The following is a 24,768-nucleotide window of genomic DNA, read 5'->3' as shown; positions in this document are numbered from 1 at the left end:
GGTATATATTTTTACCTTAAATATACTTACGTTTTAAATACTGAATTTAAGTTTTTTTAATGTTCCGTAATATGTAATTATAATTTAATCTAAAAATCTTAGCGCCATCTACACGATAATTGTGAAAGTATCCAAAGTAAGAAATTCATATTTTATCAATAGAACGTCAAAATGATTAGCAAAATCTTAAAAAAATCGATTACAATTTAATTACATTTTTGCGTTGTAAATGTTAAACGATAACAATTAAATAATAAATTTAAAAATTACCGGTGAAAGTTGAATTAGTAATCCGCTAGGAGCGCCACCAGCGAAGCTCAGAGCGTATAACGTTTAATAAATCAATTGTGTTTATTGCATTTATAAAATGGTATTTTCTTTGATTTGTATAGTCTTATAAATTGTACAGATTATATTCGTAGATATATTATACAGGGTGTTTCATTAATAATTGTCCAAATAGTAACTGGAGAAACCTTAGCACAAAATAGGAAGATTTAACATAAAACAATTAAATAAAATGTGGTTCCTTACTGTTTTATCTAAAAATTTAAAAACTATTTTTGCTCAGCATTTTAAAACTATTTGACGTATCCTTTTCATACTTGGCAGAAAGTGCAACTACTATACACATTACTAAATTATGATAAACAAACGTTTCTGGCTAATACCAGAGGCGTACAACTGGGGAAAGTGAATGGTTGACCCTTTCCAAATTCTACGCCACTGGCGGAATTGCTATTTTAGTTCAATTTTTGGATTCTCCAACACTTTTTATGAAAATAATATACTCTTTGTTCGTAACGATAAAGTCATTAGTTTTCGAGATCTTTGAAGTTAAAAATGAAACGACACGGTTATTTTGATTAATGTATTGTGTCGCTTCATTTTTAATTTCAAATATCTCGAAAACTAATCATTTTATCGTTACGAATGAACAATATATTATTTACATAAAAAGTATTGGAAAATCAAAAAATTACACTAAAATAGTAATTTAGTCATGGGCGTAGAATTTGGGAAGGGTCAACCAGCCACTATCCCCTGTCGTACGCCTCTGGTAGTAGCTAGAAACGTGTATTTATCTTAATTTAGTAGGGTGTACAGAACCTTCACTTTCTGACAAGTATGATAAGGATGCGCCAAACAGTTTTAAAGTACTGGGTACAAATAATTTTTAAATTTTAATCATATTATGAATTATTTCATAATTAATCAAAATAACTGTGCCGTTTCATATTTAACTTCAAATATCTCGAAAACTAATGACTTTATCGTTACCAATGAAGAGTATATTATTTACGTAGAAAGTATTGGAGAATCTAAAACTGGTACTAAAATAGTAATTTCTCCAGTAGCGTAGAATTTGAGAAGGGTCAACCGTTCACTATCCCCTGTCGTACGCCTCTGGTAGTAGCTAAAAACGTTTGCGAATCATAGTTTAGTAGGGTGTACAGTAGTCGCACCTTCTGCCAAGTATGAAAAGGATAGGTCGAATAGTTTTAAAATGCTGAGCAAAAATAGTTTTTAAATTTTTAGATAAAACACCCTGTAACTCAGTAAGGAACCACATTTTATTTAAGTGTTTTATGTTAAATCTTCGTATTTTGGGCTAAGGTTTCTCCAGTTACTATTTGGACAATTATTAATGAAACACCCTGTATAATTCGTAAATAACTTTTTTTCGATTATAGCGCAATCTATCGACAACAGAACTAGAATAAATGTTATAAATGTCTGTAATCACCGACGTGCTTTTTTTTCTGTCACATACAATTTAATGCGTTAGAAAGAAAACGGAAAACTGTGACGCACTGAAAGATGCTGATGAGAAAAATAATACCATTATTTATGATACTTTGCGGAAGTCCGGCAACGATGCGTAATCACCTGTGGGGTAATTTATGGAACACTTCTTCTTCCTTTTTTTTTGGGTTTCGATTTTTTTTTAATCATTTACCCAGTACATGTTATTGGTTATGCGCGTCTTGCTCAAGGCAATGCACAACCAGGTGTCCTGTCAACTTCAGATCTATTTTTTTTTTGGTCCTATGTGGTCCTTGTCCTTCTTGTTTTTGTTTTTCTGTAGATAGAGGGGGAAAAGTGTTACAACATTTAAGGTTAACTTAAGACTTTTCTCGTTTGGGGGTAGCTTCCAAACATTTTCACATAGGTTTAGGGCTGGCTACCTTCGGTTAGGATTAAGGATTTTAAGGATACCAATATAATTTTTGACATTTTAGGAGATTCCCTGTATTTTCTGAAGTATTTATTTATTGTTATTGTTATTATTATTATTTTTTGAAAATTCTATAGATCTACTTGAAAAAATTTGATAAATTTATTGATTATCTTAATAACTTTATTCGAGGGTTTATATAAAATGCTCTGTAAAGATATTGGACTGTCTATTCCAGCTTTTATTAGTTCTAGATACAAATCCATATCTTTATGTTTATTTATGGGGCACTCAAAGATGATGTGTACCAATGTTCCCATAGTACCGCATTCGCATATCGGTGTTTCCGTTTTGCCTATTTTGTGGAGATAACAAGGAGTTTTGCAATGTCCACTTCGTAAACGATTAAGGTTAGTAATATTGTTCCTACCCAAATATCCACATTTGTTATACCAAGGTTTTATAGGGAAACTATCCTGCAGTCCATAATAGTCCGGATATTTACCTTTAATTTGGGAATACCAGTTATTGTAAAATTGAGTCAAGATGTTCTTTTTTGTAACACAAAAGATATCTGTGCTGATGTTTTTTACATCATATGGTACTCTTAATTCTCTCCCAATATTGGCCAAGCTATCTGCCACCTCGTTGCCTTTAATCCCCTGATGTCCCGGTACCCATTCTAATCCTATTGAAAATCCCATATTATTTGCATCTACCAGTAGTTTTTTGGTCATTATAGTTACATAATCCATTTGGTCCCATTTGTGACTAGATATTTTGGATAAGGCACTTTTTGAATCTACAAAGATCACTGCTTTCATGATTTCCTTTTCAATACATACCGACATGGCTTTGTATACCGCTATTATTTCAGTTGTGCAGATTTGTGTGTAGTTATGGAGTCGTGACGAATATTTATAATTGATGCTTGGGATGTAAATTCCAAATCCCGATTGATTTGTTTGTGGGTCTATTGATCCATCTGTATATACGTGGGTATGATTATTATATATTCCACCATATTTAGCTATGAACCTTTCGTTCGATTCAATTTCATATTTTTCAAATTCTAGACTTTTAATTGTAATGGGGTATAGAAGAGTTTTTCTTTCTACCTCATATATCGGATTGATTTTATATCTAATTATGTTTTTTGTTTTTTTGAGTATATTTGTATATGCTAGTGAGTAATCTGGTATGACCTTGTTCCTCCAGAATCTATTGTTTGCATTTATTGCTTCGTTTAGCTTATTTAGACTCTTTACTATGATATTGTTTTTTTCCGGCATTTGTTTGAGTATATATTTATGTGCTAGTATCTCCCTTCTAACTTGTAACGTTGTTACTGAACATTCTGCTTGCAATATTAAGATGGGTGTAGAACGTAGACAACCCGTTACGATTCTCAAGGCAACATTCTGTACTTGTTCCAACCTCATCATCAAACTTTTACTGCAGGGGTTTAAAAGATTGGCTGCGTAATCTAAATGAGATCTAACTATTCCTTTGTATAAACTCAAAAGAATGTTCGGGTCAGCTCCCCATTTTGTACCACAAATTGCTCTCATGACATTTATTCCTTTGTTTGCTTTAGTTATCATGTCGTTAATTTGAATTGTCATATTCAAATTGCACTGTAAATGAAATCCCAGATACTTTATTTCATTTTTCCATGGAATTTCCATATTTTGATATATCAAATGTGGGAAGTTATAAGCCTGACTTCTTTTTCTAAATATTATTGCTTTTGATTTGTGTGCTGAAATTTTAAAGTTGTGTTTCTCAAACCACTCCTGTAAATTTATTATATGGGTATTTAAGGAATTAATTAGCTTGTATATATCAGATCCTTGCACCAGAATTACAAAATCATCTGCATATTGAAAACACTCCATCTCATGGTTTATTAAATCATGTAGGGATCTAGTATAGAGATTAAATAATATTGGACTGAGTGGAGACCCTTGAGGCAATCCAGTGGATGCTTGCATTGGGCCTAATATATTATTTGATTTGTCTTTAACGTAGATATTTCTGTTGAGCAAAAATTGCAAGATCAAGTTTGCATAAGTTATTGGGATGTCATACTTTAATAAGTATTTATATAGCAAATATATATTGACTGTATCATATGCCCTACTGATATCCAAAAAAATTCCAATTGTATTTAAATTTTTACTAAATCCAGTTCTAATATAATTAATTGTTAAAGCTAAGTTATCGTTGCACCCTTTGTTTCTTCTGAAACCTAACTGCTTAGGGCTTAGTATCGATTTTTTTTCCGTTATTTGTTCTATTCTTAATTTAATTATATTTTGCAAAATTTTGCCTACACATGACTCTAGAGCTATGTTTCTATAATTATCCTCACATAAAGGGTCTCTATTGGGTTTTAAAAAGGGAATGACAAGGGTGTTTTTCCATTCTTGTGGAAAACCTGTGTTTCTTTTAACTATTTGATTAAATATTTTTGACAATGCATCTAGCGCCACCAGGGGAAGTCTGTTTATCATGCTATATGTTACAAGATCTAAGCCAGTAGCCTTATCCTTTTTATTTATGGCACTTATTATTTCTTGCCTTGAAATGTCCTCCACATCCTCGTTAGTTAGGGTAACCGTGAACTCAGGATCTGTTATGTCAATTGCCAAATTATTTAATATGTTCTGAGCTATGTTTTTGTTGGGAAGTTTAGCAGGGATTACAGCATTTTGATATGTGGAGAATAGCTTAACTGTTCGCCATATTTCAGATAGAGGAGTGTCCCTTGTCAATCCATTGCAAAAGCTTTTGAAGCTATTTCTTTTTTTTGTTTTAAATATTTTTTTACTGTATGCAAATATTTTTTTGATTTCAATATAATTTTCATTGCTTGCTTCTTCCTTATATTTTTTAATTTTTTCTTTTCTTGTTTTTATTAAATTAGAGCATTCCTTATCCCACCAGGGAGGGCTTTTCTTTTTTCTTATAGATTTTTCTGTTTTCAAGAGAGGTATTTCCTCATCACTCACCATTTCCATAATTTGTGTAAATGAATTATAGTCTTCACACCCATTCTTCATCAAGTCTTCCATTTTTGAAGCATAATTCTCCCAATTGACATTCTTTGTATTTCTTTTATGACTTTTTTGTGTTACTATATTTTCATTTACAATTGCGATTTTGCAAGAAGTTGGAAAATGATCACTGCCTCCAGAATCCTCTAACACATCCCATTGGCATATATTTGCAATTTCCGAGGAAATTAGTGTTAGGTCTACCGCTGAGGCATTCTGTCCAGGTAGGGTAATCCGCGTGGGTCTCCCATCATTGCAGCAAACTAGATCCAAATCCTCTAAGGATTCAGCAATTATTCTTCCATTAACATTAACAGACACTTGACTTCCCCAAAGTGCATTATGTGCATTCATATCCCCCATTAAAATTTTATTTCCCCTGATTTTATTTATGCGTCCAACCCAACTATTTAAATTTATTTTTGCCCTAGGATGGATATAAATGTTAATAACTGTAATGTCCCAATCTATTATTTTTATTGCTAAAATTTGAATTTTACTAACATTATTATTATACCTATATACTATTTTGTGATCCAGACTATTATGAACCACAGTAGCTAGGCCACCATAACCATCCCCTCGATCCAACCTATGTATTTCATATCCTCTTAGATAGAAGTGATGATTATTTTTTAGCCAAGTTTCATTTAATAGAATTAATTTGGGTCTATGTTCGCTTATGAAATATTTCAGACTGTTATAGTTACTGCTTAAACTTTTTATGTTCCATTGGATAATAAGTGGATTCTTGATATCCATCTAAATCTAGCAACTTTTGATTCGATGAGCTTTCATGTATAAATAGCTGGTTCAAGTAATTGATTATATGTTCCTTATGTTTCCAATCTAGTTTTTTTAATATCGCATTCAGTGTTTTTTCTGTGTCCCTCTCTAGTTGCTCTGTACGGGAACATCCAGGAGTCTCATTGTTTACTGCACGAGCTCTCTCTTCGCTTCTCCCATTTGGAGATAATAAATATTGATTGTGTACTTCTTTATTGTATGTCTTATTTGTTTCATTAGCCTTTCTTTTATTTTTGTTTGAGTTATTCTCAATTTTTCTACTAAACAGGTGTTCAGGGTTACTCTTTACATTTTCTATCCATCGCATATTGATGGGAATTGTCTCTAAATTATTTGTTTGAGTTTTATGTAATGTTGGGAATTCCTCCTGGCTCATTCTGAATATATTATTCTCTTGCGATTTTCTAGTAGAAACATAAGGAAATCTCTCGCATGCCTCGTAGTATGAAAGATTGTCCAGAGACATGACAGCCTTAATATTCCGCTGTCTCACATACTCTGGACACTCCTCATAGGTACTTATATGAAAGCTGCTATTACAATGTAAACATTTCATCGAACAGTCCCCTTCATGTATTTTTTCCGCGCAGTTTTTGCATTTTTCTCCCCCTCTACAAAGATTTTTTGTGTGTCCAAAAAGAAAACACCGATAACATTGAACCACTGGTATCATGTATGGTTTTACCCTAAAAGGGATCCCATATATATTCACTTCCTTCGGGATTACTTTTCCCGAAAAGGTAAATGCGACCGTTTCTGTATCAATATATTTCTCCGTGTCATATTTAGACTTCCGTTTAAATCGTCTTATTTCTAGTACTTTAATGTTGGCCGAAGCCAATCCCGAAAATTTGATTAGATCTGCATCCGATATACTAGTATCTACATTATTAACGACTCCCCTACATGTTACGTTATTTGCCGGAATAAACAATTCATATCCATCATTTCTGACCACGTCATTTAAAACAAATTTATTAGCATCCTCCCATTTCTTGAAAGCAACGCTAATTCGGTTTTTTCCTTTTTTGCTAAGTTTAAGTACATTCTCGATTTTTTTGTCATTTATGTATTTTGCTAATTTCAAAAAACTATAATTACCGACGTTATCGCCTTTTGACTCCATAAATACCTCAAAGGGACCGGTATCAGTGTACTGATAATAGAAATGTTTTTTTCCTTTTTTTATTTCATTGTTATTATTAGTGATTGAATTAGCATTGCTATCAAGTAATGGTGTATTATTTAAACTACTATTCTTTTCAGTGTTTTCTATATTATCTAACATCTCCTCATCACCGGGGGGGTTAGCCCCCCCGGTAGTATCCCCCATAATTAACCGTGTAATGCAAAGCTGTCTCTTTTTTACCTAACTAGATAATGTATAATTTATTTTATTCAAAGAAAGTACAGGAAATTTAGGAATTCAACAGATAGGAAATTTGTTAGTTACCTCTATTATGTAGTTCCTATTTTGTTTTTGCCGCCTGCGTTTTTTTTGAATTATCACTTCCACACTGAACTGTCACACAACCGAACGTTACGAAAGCTCATACAGAAGTCAATTTATGGAACACATCCTGCTCTAAAATGTCTGACAGTTGACAGTCACCTGAAATTTTTAGAAGGTGCGTTAAAGTACTTTGTACCCAATTTTTATAAAATATATGGAAATTTCAGTAGTTATTAGTCATATTAATTATCATTTTAAGCGTTTGCATTTTCTTTTTCAGTAAACTGTGTCAGTGCTTTAGTTTTTGTTTCCTGGTGCCCATACAATGGAAGTCTGAAAAAATTATCAATCAGGTTAAAGTGCTATAGATTTATCAATATACTTCGTGTTTCGTTTTAAGGTGAGTGTTTTAGCATTAGATATAATTAAATTGTGGTATTTTGAGTGTCTGACGATAATAAGTGGGTAAACAACAAAATATTTACCTCCCACTGTGTCCGATTCCTAAATAAGTCTATGCTTGCTTACTGATTTCACCTTAGAAATTGATCAGCTTTCTGAAAATTACGTAGATTGGCCTGTTTATTTTTTGCATCGAGTGAACTTTTCTATTTATTTTCCACATGCTTAGAACAGTTGGACTTATTTACGAAAATCAATGACCCGACCTTGAAAAAATGAGGTAGAAATCTACCAAAATTCATGTAAAATTCTGGCTACATTGATGTGTCTGCCCACTCAATATTAAAATATAGTTTGAGACGTGGGATACCACACTTTGCAGTGCTAAGTGGGAGTTATCATTTAATAATGTACACCTAGATAATCCTATCTATTTTTCTCAAAATATGGATCCATCAGACTGCATAGGTAAAATGCAATTGCTATTATTTGCATATTAGAAACTACTAACACATGCATCCATTTTAGTCAGTGATTATTTAACCTTTCATCTGAGTCAGTGTTTGATCAAACAAAACAATTCATTGGTCTTGTACACAAATCAACAATGTCTAGTCATTTTAATCAAACTTTTAGTAATAGGCTTGGATCCTGCATATCAAAAAAAAAGTTGATTAATAGCAAGCTGAAAATTTGTTAATAGTTTAACGGTACCTAGTCAGACAAACTTTGATGTATGGGAACACTGGAACAGGGGAAGTTTTAATTCTGGAACAGGTTAAAAATTTGAAACGTCAGACTACAAAAACTCACATGTATTTTGTCGGACAGAACTTCCAATTGATTTGTTACCCTTACATTAAACTCTCATACAAAAATCAGACTGGTATTTATAACCAACTGGGCATTTTTGACACTGGGTCATTTGCAATGACAGGAATTATGTTGGTTCTAAAAAACAGTCTGATTTTTGCATGAGTTTAAAAAAGAGCAACGAATCTATTGGACGTTCTGTCTGACAAAATAAATGGGATATTTTCGTGGTCTGACGTTCCAAATTTTTAACCTGTTCCACAATTAAAACTTCCCCTGTTCCAGTGTTCCTGTACATCAAAGTTTGTCCGATTAGACACTGTTAAGCTATAACTTAACAGTGTCTAATCAGACAAACTTTGATGTACAGGAACACTGGAACAGGGAAGTTTAATTGTGGAACAGGTTAAAAATTTGGAACGTCAGACCACGAAAATGTCCCATTTATTTTGTCAGACAGAACGTCCAATAGATTCGTTGCTCTTTTTTAAACTCATGCAAAAATCAGACTGTTTTTTAGAACCAACATAATTCCTGTCATTGCAAATGACCCAGTGTCAAAAATGCCCAGTTGGTTATAAATACCAGTCTGATTTTTGTATGAGAGTTTAATGTAAGGGTAACAAATCAATTGGAAGTTCTGTCCGACAAAATACATGTGAGTTTTTGTAGTCTGACGTTTCAAATTTTTAACCTGTTCCAGAATTAAAACTTCCCCTGTTCCAGTGTTCCCATACATCAAAGTTTGTCTGACTAGGTACCGTTAAACTATTAACAAATTTTCAGCTTGCTATTAATCAACTTTTTTTTGATATGTGGGAACCAGGCCTATAAGGTTCATATTTACTTTACAAAATGAGTAATTTTTAAATTTATCTTTACTTACTCATGTTAATAATCATAAATACAACTAAATAAAACCTGTATCAATTAAGCAGAAGAATATCTAATATTAAAAATAATTCTCAGTATGTATTAAGAATAACTCTGTATAGTCAAGTCGATTCAGAAAATCATGACTAAAAGATGATGAATTGTAGAAATAATATTAACAACTATTAGAATTACTTAAGAACAACCAGGGTGCTGCAAATACTTTCAAGATTCTTTTATCTGTTATCAAACTATAAGAAACAGATGTTTTGGTGATAATATATTGATTTGATCAACAGCAATCAGGCCCTGCCCTAGGGGATTTTGCCACCCTGGGCAAGATCGGCGACCGCCCCCCCCCCCTTTGGTAGACCCATGACTGACCACCTTTCAAGCGATCGCCAACTTAAACCACAATTGTATTTCTATTGATGTGTGCTTTGTGCTAAATTATTTAATACACAATTTTCCACTTTATTTGAACAATACATGCTTAAAAACACATATGTATTTCCAAAATTTTCATGAAATTTTACTACATTACTATATTATATTAACACATTCATTGCTCACAACTCAGATCCAAGTAATTTTTAAAACAGATAACATTTATAAATTTTGTAATATAACGCTTTATCCTTGGCACCGGAAAAGTCTTTTAATAATTCTCCAAGATCCAGGAACTCAGCAATTTCGTGTTCAATAGAGATTGTCGCTGGAGCACTCAAATGTTCCTGGGACATAGTTGATCTTAAGTATTTTTTAATTAGTTGTAGCTTTGAAAAGCTTCTCTCTCCAGAGACCACTGTCACTGGTAGGGTTAATATAATCCTCAAAGCAACACTAACATTGGGTGCGAAATCAAAATCATACTCTAATCATTTTCAGGGTCTGTAGAGGTGTACTATTGGGCTTCACAATCGTGGAAAATATTTTGAATTAATCTTTTAGATCAGCATTATTTAGATCTTTTGACTCATCAAAAGTTAAAGCATCACATAGCTTAAAACATTTATCTGGTAAATCCATAGCAGTAATGTCCTTCTAATCTAATCTAGTTTATGTCATACAAACACTCAAAAATTTCACCATGTCTCTTGATTTGCACTGAAATCTATCACTTAATGCATTAACGGTTGTGTCTATAATTTTTAAACAGAAGTCAACTTTATATTGTGTCTTTGGATCTAGGTCCATACTTTCATCTTCAGCCTCATAGCCGAATTGTCTTTCCATTTGTTCTCTTTCTTGCTATTACTGTGCCTCCGTTTTTCAAGTTCTCAGTTTCTAACTTTGCGTCTGTCAAATAGCCCTGGAATTTTAGATCACTTCTGAGAGACTTAAAATGGATTTCCTTTTTTCTAATAAACCGACAGCTTGATACACTCCCATATCAATACTCTGCAGTGATTTGCTGACTACATTGATGTGAAGTAAAATGTCATGCCATATTACCATAGAGCAAAGAAAAGTAAAATCACGGATTTGATTTACCAAACAGCTTGCCTCATGAGCAACCATTTTATCATTGTTTTTATTGACACTGATTTCTAAAAGAGCATTGTAGATTTCTTCAATTTGGTATCTGATGGGAGAAATTGCATCAATTCTGCTTTCCCATCTAGTTTCGGACAAAGGTTTCAATGTTAGGCTAGAAATATGTTGTAAAAAGTTGTAAAATTTTGTCACTGAGGAAAAGTAAGAAACTACAAACTGTGATGGGCTTTAGCAGCATCGTTCACGACTAAGTTGAGTGAATGGCTAGAACATGGGACAAAAAGTGCTCTAGGATTCATTTTCAAAATTCTGTTTTGAACTCCCAAGTTCTTCCCTTTCATGTTTGCCCCATTATCATACCATTGTTCTCTCATATCTTCCAAAGGTATTCCCAGTTCATTCAGTTGTAAAATACCTAACTTTTGTAAGTCCCAAGCCTGTGGTTTCCAGTACAGGCACAAATCCAAGAAAATGTTCTGCAATTTTAATACTTTGTGAACCTAAATCGACAAAATGTATCGACAGAAATATCAGGTGTACAATCTAAAATTATGCTATAATACTTTGCTGATTTCAAAAAGTTTAAAATTTTATTTTTGATTTGGTCATGGAGGAGCTGAATAATTTTATTTTGAATACGTTTTCCCAATTAGTGATGCTGCTTGTTACTACCATTCATTGTTCTTCTAATGTGCTCTTGTAAAACAGAATCAAATTTTCTAAAGAGCTCAACAAGCTTAAAAAATTACCATTGTTGTGATGAAAAAGTTTATCAGGATCGCCCCTCAGTGGAAGACACTGTTGTGCTAATAACTGTATTATTGATATAAGTACAGTTGAGTCCGTGAGTCTTTACCCGTGCATCATCATTTAAAGCATACGAAATAAGTCGTTGATAAGTCGGAAATTGAAATTTACTAAACGCAACAGCAAGTGACAGTAAGTGACTTGCTGTTGCGTTTAGTAAATTTCAATTTCTGACTTATTATTGACTTATTTCGTATGCTTTAAATGATGACGCAAGGGTAAAGATTCGCGGACTCAACTGTAGTTCTATTAAATTTGTCCAATGACGACGATCCCACTATTCTTATGCGATGAAGAAGAAGGAGGCGTTGTCGATTTCCCGTCGAATGAACCTTGCAATTGTTATTTTTTCACTTTTCCATTTTGTTCCATTTTTGCCGCTCTTGTTCATAATATTTTTTATAATATTAAAAACATAATTAATTATTTCTTCAATTCTAAAAATTGGCTGTCCTCTAAAGTTTGGCGCCTCTAAATTGGCCGCCCAGTTTGCCCACCCCTGGGGCCGGGCCTGACAGCAATTAGTTCATTATGTAACTGTGGCTAGGCATTTGTTTAAAGCTAATCTTCATGTCTCTGGAAATTACTACACAACCAAACATATTATCTGCTCTTAGCCAATATTATTAATAGTAAACAGACATAAATAACATAAACCTTACGCCAATCAATAATTATTTATTTACACCATTATCTTCTTCTTTTAGTGCCTATTCGTTTTGAATATTGGCGATCATTCTGGCTATAATTATTTTATTAACTGATGCTTTAAATAGATTACTTGTTGTGGAGAACCATTTCCTCAGGTTCTTTAACCATGATATTCTTCTTCTCCCAACTCCTCACTTTCCGAATACTTTACCTTGAAGGAATACCTTCAGTAATCTGTATTTAGTGCCGTTTCTCATTATGTGTCCGAGATATTCTAACTTTCTCCTTTTAATGGTATACATCACCTCTCTTTCTTTCCCCACTCTTCGTAATACAGTCTCGTTGGTTCCAGGATATCCTTAGGATTCACCTGTATAGCCACATCTCAAAGGCTTTTTTCCTCCACTGCTTCAGTGAGTGTCCAGGATTCAACTTCTGGGGTCCGGATTTAAGGCTGCCTGTATCTGGTTGTTGTGATTCGGTTTTTTTGCGGATTCTTGTTAAAAAATATCTCTTATAAACAAATCAAGAGGGTACCGGGCGAAATTTTTAGGCAGAAATTGTTTAACAATTTTTTTTAACAAATTCAAAACATCACTTTTTTGCCCCCGAAAATATGTTTTTAGCAGTTTTGAGTCACCTTCAGCAAAAAAGATCTGTCATTTTATCAAAACTTGAGAGTTTTCAAGCATTATTTTCGCATTTTTCAAATTTTAAATCGCTTATAACTCGAAAACTATCAACTTTTCAGAAATATGACGAGACCTTTTTTGTTTAAAATTACCTAAGAAACCTAAAAATACATTTTTCGAGGCTAAAAGGTAATTTTGAATTTGTTTAAAAAATTGTTTTGCCCGGCACCCTTCTGATTTGTTTAAAGGAGACATTCTCGAACAGGAATCTGCAAAGAAATTGAGTCAAAAATATTCTTCATACGAAAGTGGCCTCACACATAGACTAATATGGAAAGGAAAACTAATAATATCTGATTGTTTTTTTGGTCACTGTAGACTTAAAGCTTTCCTGGTACAGTAAAGAAAATATAAATTCATTGTCTATTATTTTGATGTTATTATCAGTATATTTTGAACGCAGCAGTATTGTAAATTATTACTGAGAATATTTTAAAAGTCAGGAATTTATATTTTGAATGCTAATGAAGTTTTTAGACATCTTCAGTTTTGTACATAGTTATTAACTTTCTTTAAATCCAGTTATTGAAACAAGTTCATTCTTGATAAAGCAACTTTGCACACATAAGTTGAGCCACAAATAGTACACAATTTCATGGCCAAACATTTTCAAAATTGCCAAACACTAGAATTTTATGGTGGTCCGCACAAAACTAGCCCATGGTCCGGATGCGGACCTCGGTCCGCCAATTGGTGACCCCTGACCTAGATAATCATATCTATTTTTCTCAAAATATGGATCCATCAAACTGCATAGGTAAAATAATGAAATTCCTATTATGTATTTGCGTATTGGAAACTACTAACAAATGCATCCATTTTGCTCATTGATTATTTAACCTTTAATCTGAGTCAGTGTTTGATCAAACAAAACAATTCATTGGTCTTGTACACACATCAACAATGTCTAGTCATGTGAACCAAGTTTTTAATTTAATAAGGGTCATATTTACTTTACAAAATAAGTAATTTTTAAATTTATCATTACTCATGCTAATGATCATCATACATATACCTACCTCTAAGTAAAACCTGTATTAATTATTAATTAAGTAGAAAAATACAGAATATATAAAAATCATTTTCGATCTAAGAATAACTTTCGTATATTTAAGTAGAGTCAGAAAACCATTAAAATAGTCAAAAAATCACTAAAAGATAATAAATTAGTGAAAAGAAATAACAAGTATTAGAATCATTTTTAATAATGGTCAGAGAGCCGCAAACGCATTTAAGATTCTTTTGTCTGTTATCAAACTAAAGAAAAAAGATGTTTTGTTGATATTATATTGGTCAACAGCAATTCGTTCATTATGTAACAGTGGGTATGCATTTGTGTAAAGCTAATCTTCGTGTCTAGCCAATAAGCTTTTTTATTATTAGTTGAAAATTATTTAGGATAAAGAAGGCATCCTCAATTTATTTTCAAAACCTACCATACAATTTTCTTTATACTTTGTCTATACTAAATTTACAATGAAGATGCAGTAGAAATAGGCAAACCAAGGCACTTTAAATGCTACTAGGAGCACTCCCGAATCATAATTTACAATGTATAAACTTTGGAAATCATGATTTGGGATTTACAATGTATATACATTGTAAATTATGATTTGGGAGTGCTCCTAGTAGCATTTAACGTGTCTTGGTTTGTTTATTTCTATTGCATCTCGATTGTAAATTTAGTATAGTAAGTTATAAAACATGCCCTTTGCCTCTATTTCTTTTCCTTCTGAAGGTTAATATTTACAAATGAAATTTTTTGGCATATGTATTAAAAAGCCTGTACATAGCATTCGTTTATTTCCTCTGATATTAAAGAATAAGTAGATAATCATGACTATATTGGCCTACTTGTTTAATTTCGTGTAATGGTGTAATAATACGAGTAGTTTCTTTCAATCTGAAAGTTATAAGTACAAGTAGAACCCCGATTATCCGTGCTCCTCGGGACCGGACGTGGCACGGATAATTGAAAAGCACGGATAAGCCGAACATTTATTTCTTATATAATATAATACATATGTACGTATATACATACATATACAACTGCCATAAAAAGATACAGAAAAAATAAATCTTTCATTCATGAGTCTCCCTCACAGTGTATAGAGTTTATGCAGAGTGATTTACGGTGACGCTATTTTGATAAAACCTCAAAAAACAATTTTGGTAATAGAAATTCATAGCACGGATAATCCGCAGCCCGGATAATCTGCACACAGATAATCGGGGTTCTACTGTATGTTCTCTAAAAGGTCAAGTACCATTTGTTTCTATTTTATTCCTTTTTTATTGCTTCCTCTTATATTAATTTTCATGTTACCATTTGTATCACTTCTTTTGATTTTATTGTTTTCTTTTCTGTTTCGTCTTTTTCCTCTTATGTCTTTTTCTTTTCTGTCGTCTTTGTAATATTGCCCTGCCCATTATAATTTTATAGGTTTTTGGGTTGAGTTATAATTTGAGTTGAGTTGAGAATTCAGTTATAATTTACTTTTTCCAGCTTTTCTCTTTTACCTTTCTATTTCTCTACTTTATTATTCACAATTTTGAACATAACTCCCGTTGCAATTTTCTCTTAACTAATTTCTTCTTTAAAACAAGTAGTAAGGGCGAGAATAAGAGGTAGCCTGACAAGGGTTTATCAAAATGAAAAGCTTATTTTGTAACACTAGCATTAATATCAACCTTAGATGTCGTTTTCTACAATGCTATGTGTGGTCAATACTTTTTTATGGTACGGAGGCCTGGACACTCAACATAACACTGATAAACAAGTTAGAAGCCTTTGAACTTTGGCTTTATAGAAGTCTTGAAAATACCTTAGACAACCCACACCACCAACAAAAATGTTCTGAGGAGGATAGGTACAGATAGGGAACGTTAGCTACCTGGGACACATAATGAGAAATGAAAAGTACTGCCTCACGCAACTGATCATCCAGGGTAAGATTGAAGGAAAACGGGGTCCCGGTAGGCACCAGATTTCATGGCTTAGAAATGTCAGAGACTGAACCGACTTGATTCAACATCTTTGTTTAGAGCAACATTGGACAGAGACTATTCTGTCTAAATCCTGACCCACTACTTTGTGCCGCGTAATTTGGGTTGCCTATATGAACTTGAATCAGCTAAATGGGCATATAAATAATAAAGTTTTGAAAGATGAAGTTTTTCAATCCTAAAAGCAACATTAATAATATTGAAAATATTAAAAATATTACTAAAAGATTTTTAAATTGAAAAACTCTCGGTGCTGGTGATAGGATATGAAGAACAAGCCTGCACTCTCTCCGATGAGATTCCAATAAGAATCGAAAATCGCGATTCAGAGAGCTGGATTGCACTCCGTATTCTAATTGAAAAGTAAGATTGTTTTGCCTCCGCATTGCAACTGAATAAAAATGGTATACATTTTTATTTTATATTCGTATTACTCCGTAGAGTAACTAGGTGCATTTTGCGTTGGAACTTTACCAAGCTGCAGACGGGGATGTGAATTGCATAGTGTAGAATTCCTTCCCTTTGTCTTCACTGCAGCATCCATTTGGCTTGTAAATTGTAGAAGCCTTGGAGGTGTCACCAGGAAAATGTACCAATAAGTTTTTCAATTTAAAAATCTTTTAGTAATATTTTTAATATTTTCAATATTATTAATGTTGCTTTTAGGATTAAAAAACTTCATCTTTCATTTGCCAGATGACGCTAGTCACCTACCCTATTTGTTTCAGTTGCAATGTGTGGGAAAAGCTCTCGGTGCTGGTCAGTTAGGATATGGAGAAAAGCCTGCGCTTTCTCCGATGAGATTCCAATAAGAATCGAAAATCGCGATTCAGAGAGCTGAATTGCACTCCGTATTCTAATTGAAAAGTAAGATTGTTTTGCCTTCGCATTGCAACTGAATAAAAATGGTATACATTTTTATTTTAATAAAGTTTTGCTGTATTAACCACTTTAAAAATTCACATTGTAAGGCATGAATGAATCAAATATGTAGTACCTTTTTTGCAGATGTAGGGTCACCTAGGGTTAGTGTGACAGCGGTGTTAGTGTGACAACATTAAATACTAACTAATTTGTATTGTGCTTTTATTTTACACATGATGTTATATTACACTTCTATTGCATTTCAACAGATTATTTAAAAAAAATTGTTTCAGTCCCTTCTTTTTTTTATGTTAAAATCATAGTATTTATTAATGTATGTATTTTAATTCGAATTTGAAATTCTGATATATTAGTCCAAATTTTGGATTTCTTCAAAATTATTTGTATTTAATTATGATTTTTTCTCTGCATGGTATTGCATAACTTATCTTAAACATTTAAACTTATTTTAAAGGCCTAATTATCTTTATCTATTATTTTTTTAGGCATGTCACAGTAACCCCACAGATTTTGACAATGTGGGGTTTCTGTGACAGTGAAACATGGGTATAGTGTGACATGTGACACTATCACCACTTACTACCGTAGTTTGATCAGGTTATGGTTGACAGTAACTTGCAACTGTTCATCAGAAGAGCAAGGGATCGCTGGTTCATCATCTATCACTCTATTAAAAGAGCATCAAATCACTGGCCAATCCTCCAGTCCCTTACAAGGGTGTCAAATCACCGAACTTTCTGATGGGCAAGAAACACCAGGGAAAGTGTTTGAGCATATTATGCTTCTGGAAAAGATAGTTCAAACTAGCGTAAAAAAGAAAGTTAAACGAAGATTTGATACTGCAGAAATAATAACAAAAGAAGAATATGTACATCAGTTCTTTCAAGACAAAAAGGCTGAGTCCATTAAAGCAAAACAGAAAACTTGTCCAAAAACAATCAAGAAAAAGTCAAAGAAAGATGAATCAGACAGTGATGAGGAGATAGAAGATATGTCTTTAGGGGAAAGTGACGAAGCAGAAGAGAAATTCTTAGAGGAAACTGCGACACTAAAACCTGTAAACGAGGAAGTTATTAAACAAGGCTCTTTTATATGTAGTTGCAACTTTTATAGGTGGGAAGCGTGGTAGAACTGCTTTTAGGTATGTCTGTGTAATTGAAAACTTTGATCACGCTAAAGATGAAATAGAAGTGGTATGATTAAGAAGTGTTGATAAGGATAAAAAGAGTTTTGTTGTTAATGAAAAATACAGTTCATTTATTAGAATGTCTCAAATTATAGGAATATTGATGGATCCGATATTATCCCTTAATGGTGAAAGAATTCGGTATACTTTTAATGGAAAAGTTCTAAAAGTTGATGTTTTTGAATGTTAGATGTTACTGAATTTGTAAAATAAGAAAATATTCTCAAAATATCTACGTTTAATAAAAAATTGGTGTTATAAATGAGAGATTTCGCATTTTTTTTCTAAAATTGTCGAATTTTTAAATGCCAAAAATTATTACAATATTTTTGTAATGTCTTTGTCACACCAAGGCACACTCAATCCTAGGTGCTTTTAAATGGCAAAAAAGCTAGTTGTCACACTATCCCTAATCCTAGTCACAGTAACCCCATAATGAAGGGATAGTGTGACACCTTACCCTGTTAAATAAAATATAATGTAGAAGGAATTTTAAAAATGCAACATGCGTATTCACTGTGCAATGATTGTGAAAATTTTTTGCTCAATTAGAAATCCAATGAAATCAATTAATTTGTGGTCATCTGATTGAATACAACCAATAAAACCAACATTATACTGAAAACAGATCCCATGGGCTGTTTTCACTCAATCATGTAGCTATGGATACCTACATTTCGTTTCATTTCGATTTTGACATTTCAAATATTCAATATTTCAAAATGTCACGATTTGGTTGTAGTACTGATGAGAATATTAATGAAATTATCGAATCAAATATACCAAAGAATACTGTTTACAGTAAAAAATTTGTATGGAAAGCGTTTATGGACTTTTGCAATGATAGAAAATATGAATTAGATGGAAATCGGACGGTGGAAGAATTGTTAATTGCACATTTAAATAAATTGTTTCTGCTCTGTATTTTTTTTTCATAACCAGCAAAAAATTTTCTATCCGAATAACCCTCGAACATTGATAAATGCTCAAAAATTTTTTAACAACTTTCTCAAGCTTGTTGCTTACAGGCAACAGACCTCCGCCTACGGCGTCGGTCTGTTTCCAAGCAACAAGCTTTCGAAATCTGTTATAAAATTTTTTCGAACAATTATCAATGTCCTTGGGTTATTACTACTGACAATTAACCAGAAAGTCTTCATTAAAAATCTGAAACCGTAGAATTAAAAGCAAATATATTTTTTTTATTTTAAAATCAAATTTGCGTATTTTTCCGTCACACTAACCCTAGGTGGCCCTATTTAAAAACGAAACTGAAAAGTTATTACTATAAAGAGTGATATGTACCTATGCTGTGCCTATATGATTGACCAAAATAAAACAACGTTTAGATATAAAAAAAAAATCAAAAGTTTTATTAAATTTGGGAAAGTTTTTGGGTAATTTTTTTCTTAATTATCCACTCTTTTTGCACATTTTATATTTTTAACTTGGTATCAGAGCTGATGGGCAATATTTCAAAATTTAAATACTTTTTGTAAGTATGTATTTAAAACTTTGGACTTTAGAGTAAGTACCTATTTAAATGGCAAGTATTTAAATACTCTATAATTATAAATAAGTACTTGGTATTTAAATGCTCTAAAGTCTAAAATATTTAAATACCTACAAAATAAGTATTTAAATTTTGAAATACGGCCCATTAGCTCCGATACCAAGTTAAAAATATAAAATGTACAAAAAGCGTGAATGATTAAGAAAAAAATTTACCCAAAAACTTGGGTACATTTTTAGTATTTATTTAAACACGTTTCAACATCGGTATTTGTTTTTATGATACTTTCCCAAATTTACTAAAATTTGTGATTTTTATATCTAATTGTTTTATTTAAGTCAAGCGTAGCTACAGTTATAGGTATTACCTACAGATCACTCTTTATAGTACTTAACAACTTTTCAGTTTCATTTTTAAATACATCTACAAAAAAGGTACTACATATTTGATTCATTCATGCCTTACAACTTTATTATTTAATATGCCCATTTCGCCGATTCAAGTTCATATACGCAACCCAAATTACACAGCACAAAGTAATGGGTCAGGATTTAGAATCACGTGACACAGACATATTTCCCTGTGTAGTCGCTAACCTCCACTAAAGGAGAAAGCACCACAAGAAGAAGAATTTCTTCTTTAGCAGTTGTTCTAATTTTGGATTGTATCTCTCTTTCAAGTTTAAACTACTTCCACTTCACTATTCCATATATCCCTTGGTCTTACTTTTCTCGTTTTCTCACATCGGACATCGCACACATCTTATGGAAAATATGTCACTCAAATTCAATAAAATTTATACGATTAGATTCGTTTTAATATAACGATCAATTCTTATCATTGCGCCAACTCTTAATTATGATTAATTACGGCGCAAATTGAAATTAAAGTTTATCGAAATCACATTTTTGGAGTCCATAAAATGTTAGTTTACAATCATTATTGCTCTGAGTGCTATTCATAACAGCTTAAATCCCGCTGGGTCTAAGCGGATTAGTGAAACTAATACGCTGATTTATGGAGTACCGAAAATCTGGGTATTTTAAAATATTTTTTCTCTCTCTAACTTATGTACCTACCCATTTGATTTCAGATTTATTTATATCAATTTCTGCTCTTATTTTTGAAAATAGAGAGTTGGCGCAATGATAAGATTTGATCGTTAATTTAAAACGAATCTATTGGTATAAATTTTATTGAATTTGAGTGACATTATATTTTCCATAAGATGTGTGCGATGTCCTTTGCTTGATCTAATATTTTCTTAATCATTTTCCTTTACCATGCTTTTATAGAGATAGAGCTTTGATACCTGTTTGTTTTAGAATCAGTATAATGTATGTATACTGTATATTATATTATTATAATAAGGTCATTGTACATCTAATTACTGATTTGTTTATTCACGCTGATTATGTTTATTTATGCACTGATATCAGCTTATTTTTTAGTATTAAGTATTTATAACTTTAACCCATTAACCCCCAAATCATTTTAGTGATTTTTTTTTGTCAGTATAAATGTCAAAATTAAAACAGTATCCGCTACTTCAACAAAAATTCCAAAATTTGTATTCAAATGGAAAATTTGAACCACATACAAATTCCTTCAATTAGTTTTGTTCATATGATTTTGTAATTTTATTTTTTATATTTTCATATTTATTATCAAAAATAATATTCGTTAAAGTATTAGTTACTGTGGAATAATTACTCCTAAATTTGATAAAATAGAAAACTTTTTATGCAAGTCGCAGTAAATAAATGTATAATTAAAAAAAATACGACTTGTGCACACATTCAATTGAATACTGAAATGGTGCAAATTTTGATAACGATAAGTACCAGTGTTCTATTTATAGATCAGTAAAATAAAATTAAAAGCGAAATTTATTCATGAATATACTTTATAATAAACATTAATCAACAAGAATAATCCAGTAGACTAGTAGACGATAAAAAAGGCTGATATTAAAATTTTATTATTAAAAGTGGTATGTAAATCTAAACGAAGTCAGTAAATTTGTCTGATGTGTATAATTTTTTTATTGAAATAGACCCGTAAGGATCTGTTTTTAGGTGGATGTGAGAGATGGCATTCAGATTTTTGCGGATAAAGTTAGGTGATAACTTCGTTAATAATAATTGAATTATGCTCCTTCTCAAATATGCCCGGAACATTAATAAAAAAAAAATAAAATATTTAAAAATTTCAAAAAATTTCGTTTTTTTTTCTACTTTTTTTGCCTATAACTTAAAAACTGTTCATTTTAGAACAAAGTCGTATAGGAATAAAACAAAGGTATAATTAAATTTTCTATCAGATGCGATTCGTTAAAAATGTCTTAATTTATCACCCTTGCTTCAAAATAGCAATAAATATAAAATAAAGGGGAAGCCTGTCCTTATTCAATGATTTTCCCTCAATTAGGTTACACTTGGAACCTTCCTAATTCGCTTAGAAAATTTTTGTAATGTGCTAAAACCGTACACCAAATTTCATTAAAATTGACTTACTAGATTTTGCATAATAATTTTGCAATCTAAACTTTTTTTAAAAAATTAAAATTTTTTAAAATCTTGCACAACAAAAACTAGAACATACAAAGATTTGTCAATTTTTTTACAAAAGAAGTACTCCACCTATCTAATGCACTTTACAGAATTGAAATCGGAGTATTTAAGCAGCCTCGGCAATGTTTTAAAGTTATAAACAATTTTTTTGGCTTATAAACAAATTAGTGCTGTGGCCAGGAGGGGGTGCTACGGACTCCTTTATTTAGATGAACTTACCCAAGTTTTTGACCCGTATGTATTTGACCCGTAGAACACGAATTTTTTGGGTAACAGTTGATCCGGATGTCGATAAGATTGTTATAAACAAAGAACTTGAGGAATTACATAACATCGATTTTTCGCAAAATAAAACATTTTTTTGTATTTCTTGGGTAATTCTAAGCAAAAAAATGTTTTTACAAGTTTTTTCGTAGGATGCATAGTTTTCGAGATAAACGCGGTGGAACTTTAAAAAAATCGAGAAATTGCAATTTTTGAACGCGAATAACGTTTGATTAAAAAATAAAATAGCAATTCTGCTGACAGCATTTGAAAGTTTAAGTCAAATTATACCGGTTTTAATTATTTGCATTGCTAAAAATTAATTTTTTTATTATTAAACAAACCTATTTGTTTATAAGCCAAAAAATTGTTTATAAATTTAAAACATTGCTGAGGCCCCTTAAATAATCCGATTTTAATTCTGTAAAGTGTATTAGATAGGTAGAGCACCTCTTTATATATAAAAAAATTAGCCAACTTCTAAAAGGTCTACTTTTTGTTCAGAAAGATTTTAAAAAATTTGAACTTTTTTAAAAACATTTAGATTGCAAATTTATTATGCAAAATTTATTAAGTCGATTTTAATGAAATTTGGTACACGATTTAAGTATGTTACAAAGAATTTCCTAAACGAATTACTAAGGTTCTAAGTGCCACCAAAGTGGTTAAAAAATATTGAATAACAACAGACTTATTTTGCCCCCTTATTTTGTATTTATTGCTATATTGCAGAAAAGGTAATACCTTAAGACATTTTTTACCAGTCGTATATCATACAAAATTTAATTATCTTTATTTTATTTCTGTAAGACTTTGTTCCAAAACGAATCGTTTTAAAGTTATAAGCAAAGAAAGCAGAAAAAAATCGATGTTTTTCGAAATTTTTAAATATTTTAATTTTTTTATTAATGTTCCGGGCATATTTGAGAAGGAGCATAAGTCAGTTATTATTACTGAAGGTGTCACCTAACTTTATCTGCAAAAATCCGAATGCCACCCCTCACATTCAAAAATAGACGTTGTTTCGCAGATCCTTACTGGTCTAAAAGGACATTGGAAAAATAATGCAACAAAAATTATAATTCAGTTTACTATAATAGCCTAAAATGTTCAATTTATGTTCAATTCTGCAATTATCTTTTCTATCTCACTTAAATGTTCTAAAGTTTCCTGAGTTGTGACTACTAATTCTGTTTTTGCACTATCATAATCCCCTTTTCCTGTACTATATTACTATTGAGTACCTCATAAAAATGATCCTTCAATGTCTTCATGCCTCAGTTCGTTATTTAAAAAAAATTCTATATTGTACCTGTACCAACATCTCAGTGTTCTTCTCTGTTTCCTCCCTCTTCCTCTCTATCTCTCTATTCTTTTTCTGTCTTAATTCTTCTTAATACTGCAACATTCATAATCACTATTTTTCTTTGACATGTTAGCTCTGCGTGTGCCAAATTTCATGTCAATCCAAACGGTTCTTTAAAATTTACAGCAAAAACCGTCAAAGAATGTACTAATAACACATACGAAACTACGACTATTAATGATATATTATACAGGGTGGTTCATCTTATTCGCCTCGGTCTCTGTACGGAAAACCACTTGATATTTTAAAAAAATTTCTTGACAGAAATATACACGGCCTTTAATACTACAATCTAAAAATTATGTGAATTATACAGGGTGCTCCAAGAAAGAGTGGTATATCAAAGTTATATTTTTTCTTATGGAATGCCCTATATCTGATGACATTATTGAATTAACCTTAAAAAATAAGCTATACTTTCATAAGGGTTCCCTATACCTAAATACAGGGTGTTTTGATTTATTTCGATTTTTATAAAAATGTAAGGTTATAGAAAAAAATAAATATTTACGAATCTAAGAAGCAGTAACAAATTATTTCTTGGATCTTAATAACAGACTATTTAGCATACTTAAACAGATGCTTATTGCAACAAAATTTCTTACAGGGTGGTCAAAATATGAGATTGTTCTATTAACAAATTCAAGCTGTAATAACTTACTTATTTTAAATGGAACACCCTGTATCTTACTAGTCCATCGCGTAGAAAATTTACTTAGCTTTCAATTTGTATTAGGGTTTT

The 24,768-nt window shown here is 31.7% G+C and overlaps 2 protein-coding genes across 7 annotated transcripts in view; one reads left to right on the top strand and one right to left on the bottom strand.

The window, feature by feature from the left end:
* Positions 1–8,119, bottom strand: part of LOC114331106 (glutamate [NMDA] receptor subunit 1) — a 79,312-nt gene extending 71,193 nt beyond the window's left edge. The window contains exons 1-2 of one of the 4 annotated variants that reach the window (XM_050650899.1): positions 7,499–7,642; positions 1,891–2,083 (exon numbers count right to left, since the gene is read on the bottom strand). Coding sequence is in view for 1 of the 4 variants with exons in the window: in XM_050650897.1 (XP_050506854.1) it covers positions 1,844–1,846 (3 nt within the window). In the remaining 3 variants the exon portion in view is untranslated. Of the gene's footprint in view, positions 1–1,843; positions 1,866–1,890; positions 2,084–7,498; positions 7,643–7,983 lie in introns of those variants that run through there. The other 3 variants (XM_050650900.1, XM_050650898.1, XM_050650897.1) reach the window with 3 other exon arrangements.
* LOC114331108 (dnaJ homolog subfamily B member 6-B) overlaps positions 7,457–24,768 on the top strand; it is a 92,434-nt gene continuing 75,122 nt past the window's right edge. For 2 of the 3 annotated variants that reach the window (XM_050650918.1, XM_050650916.1), the window contains exons 1-2: positions 7,457–7,673; positions 7,779–7,898. The gene's annotated coding sequence lies outside the window, so the exon portion shown is untranslated. Of the gene's footprint in view, positions 7,674–7,778; positions 7,899–8,226; positions 8,369–24,768 lie in introns of those variants that run through there. The other variant, XM_028280578.2, reaches the window with a different exon arrangement.

The sequence above is a fragment of the Diabrotica virgifera genome, chromosome 5, assembly GCF_917563875.1.
Source record: "Diabrotica virgifera virgifera chromosome 5, PGI_DIABVI_V3a".
NCBI classification, from domain to species: Eukaryota; Metazoa; Arthropoda; class Insecta; order Coleoptera; family Chrysomelidae; genus Diabrotica; species Diabrotica virgifera.
Note: the sequence above shows the minus strand (reverse complement) of the source record. Positions and strands in the feature narration are given on the sequence as shown.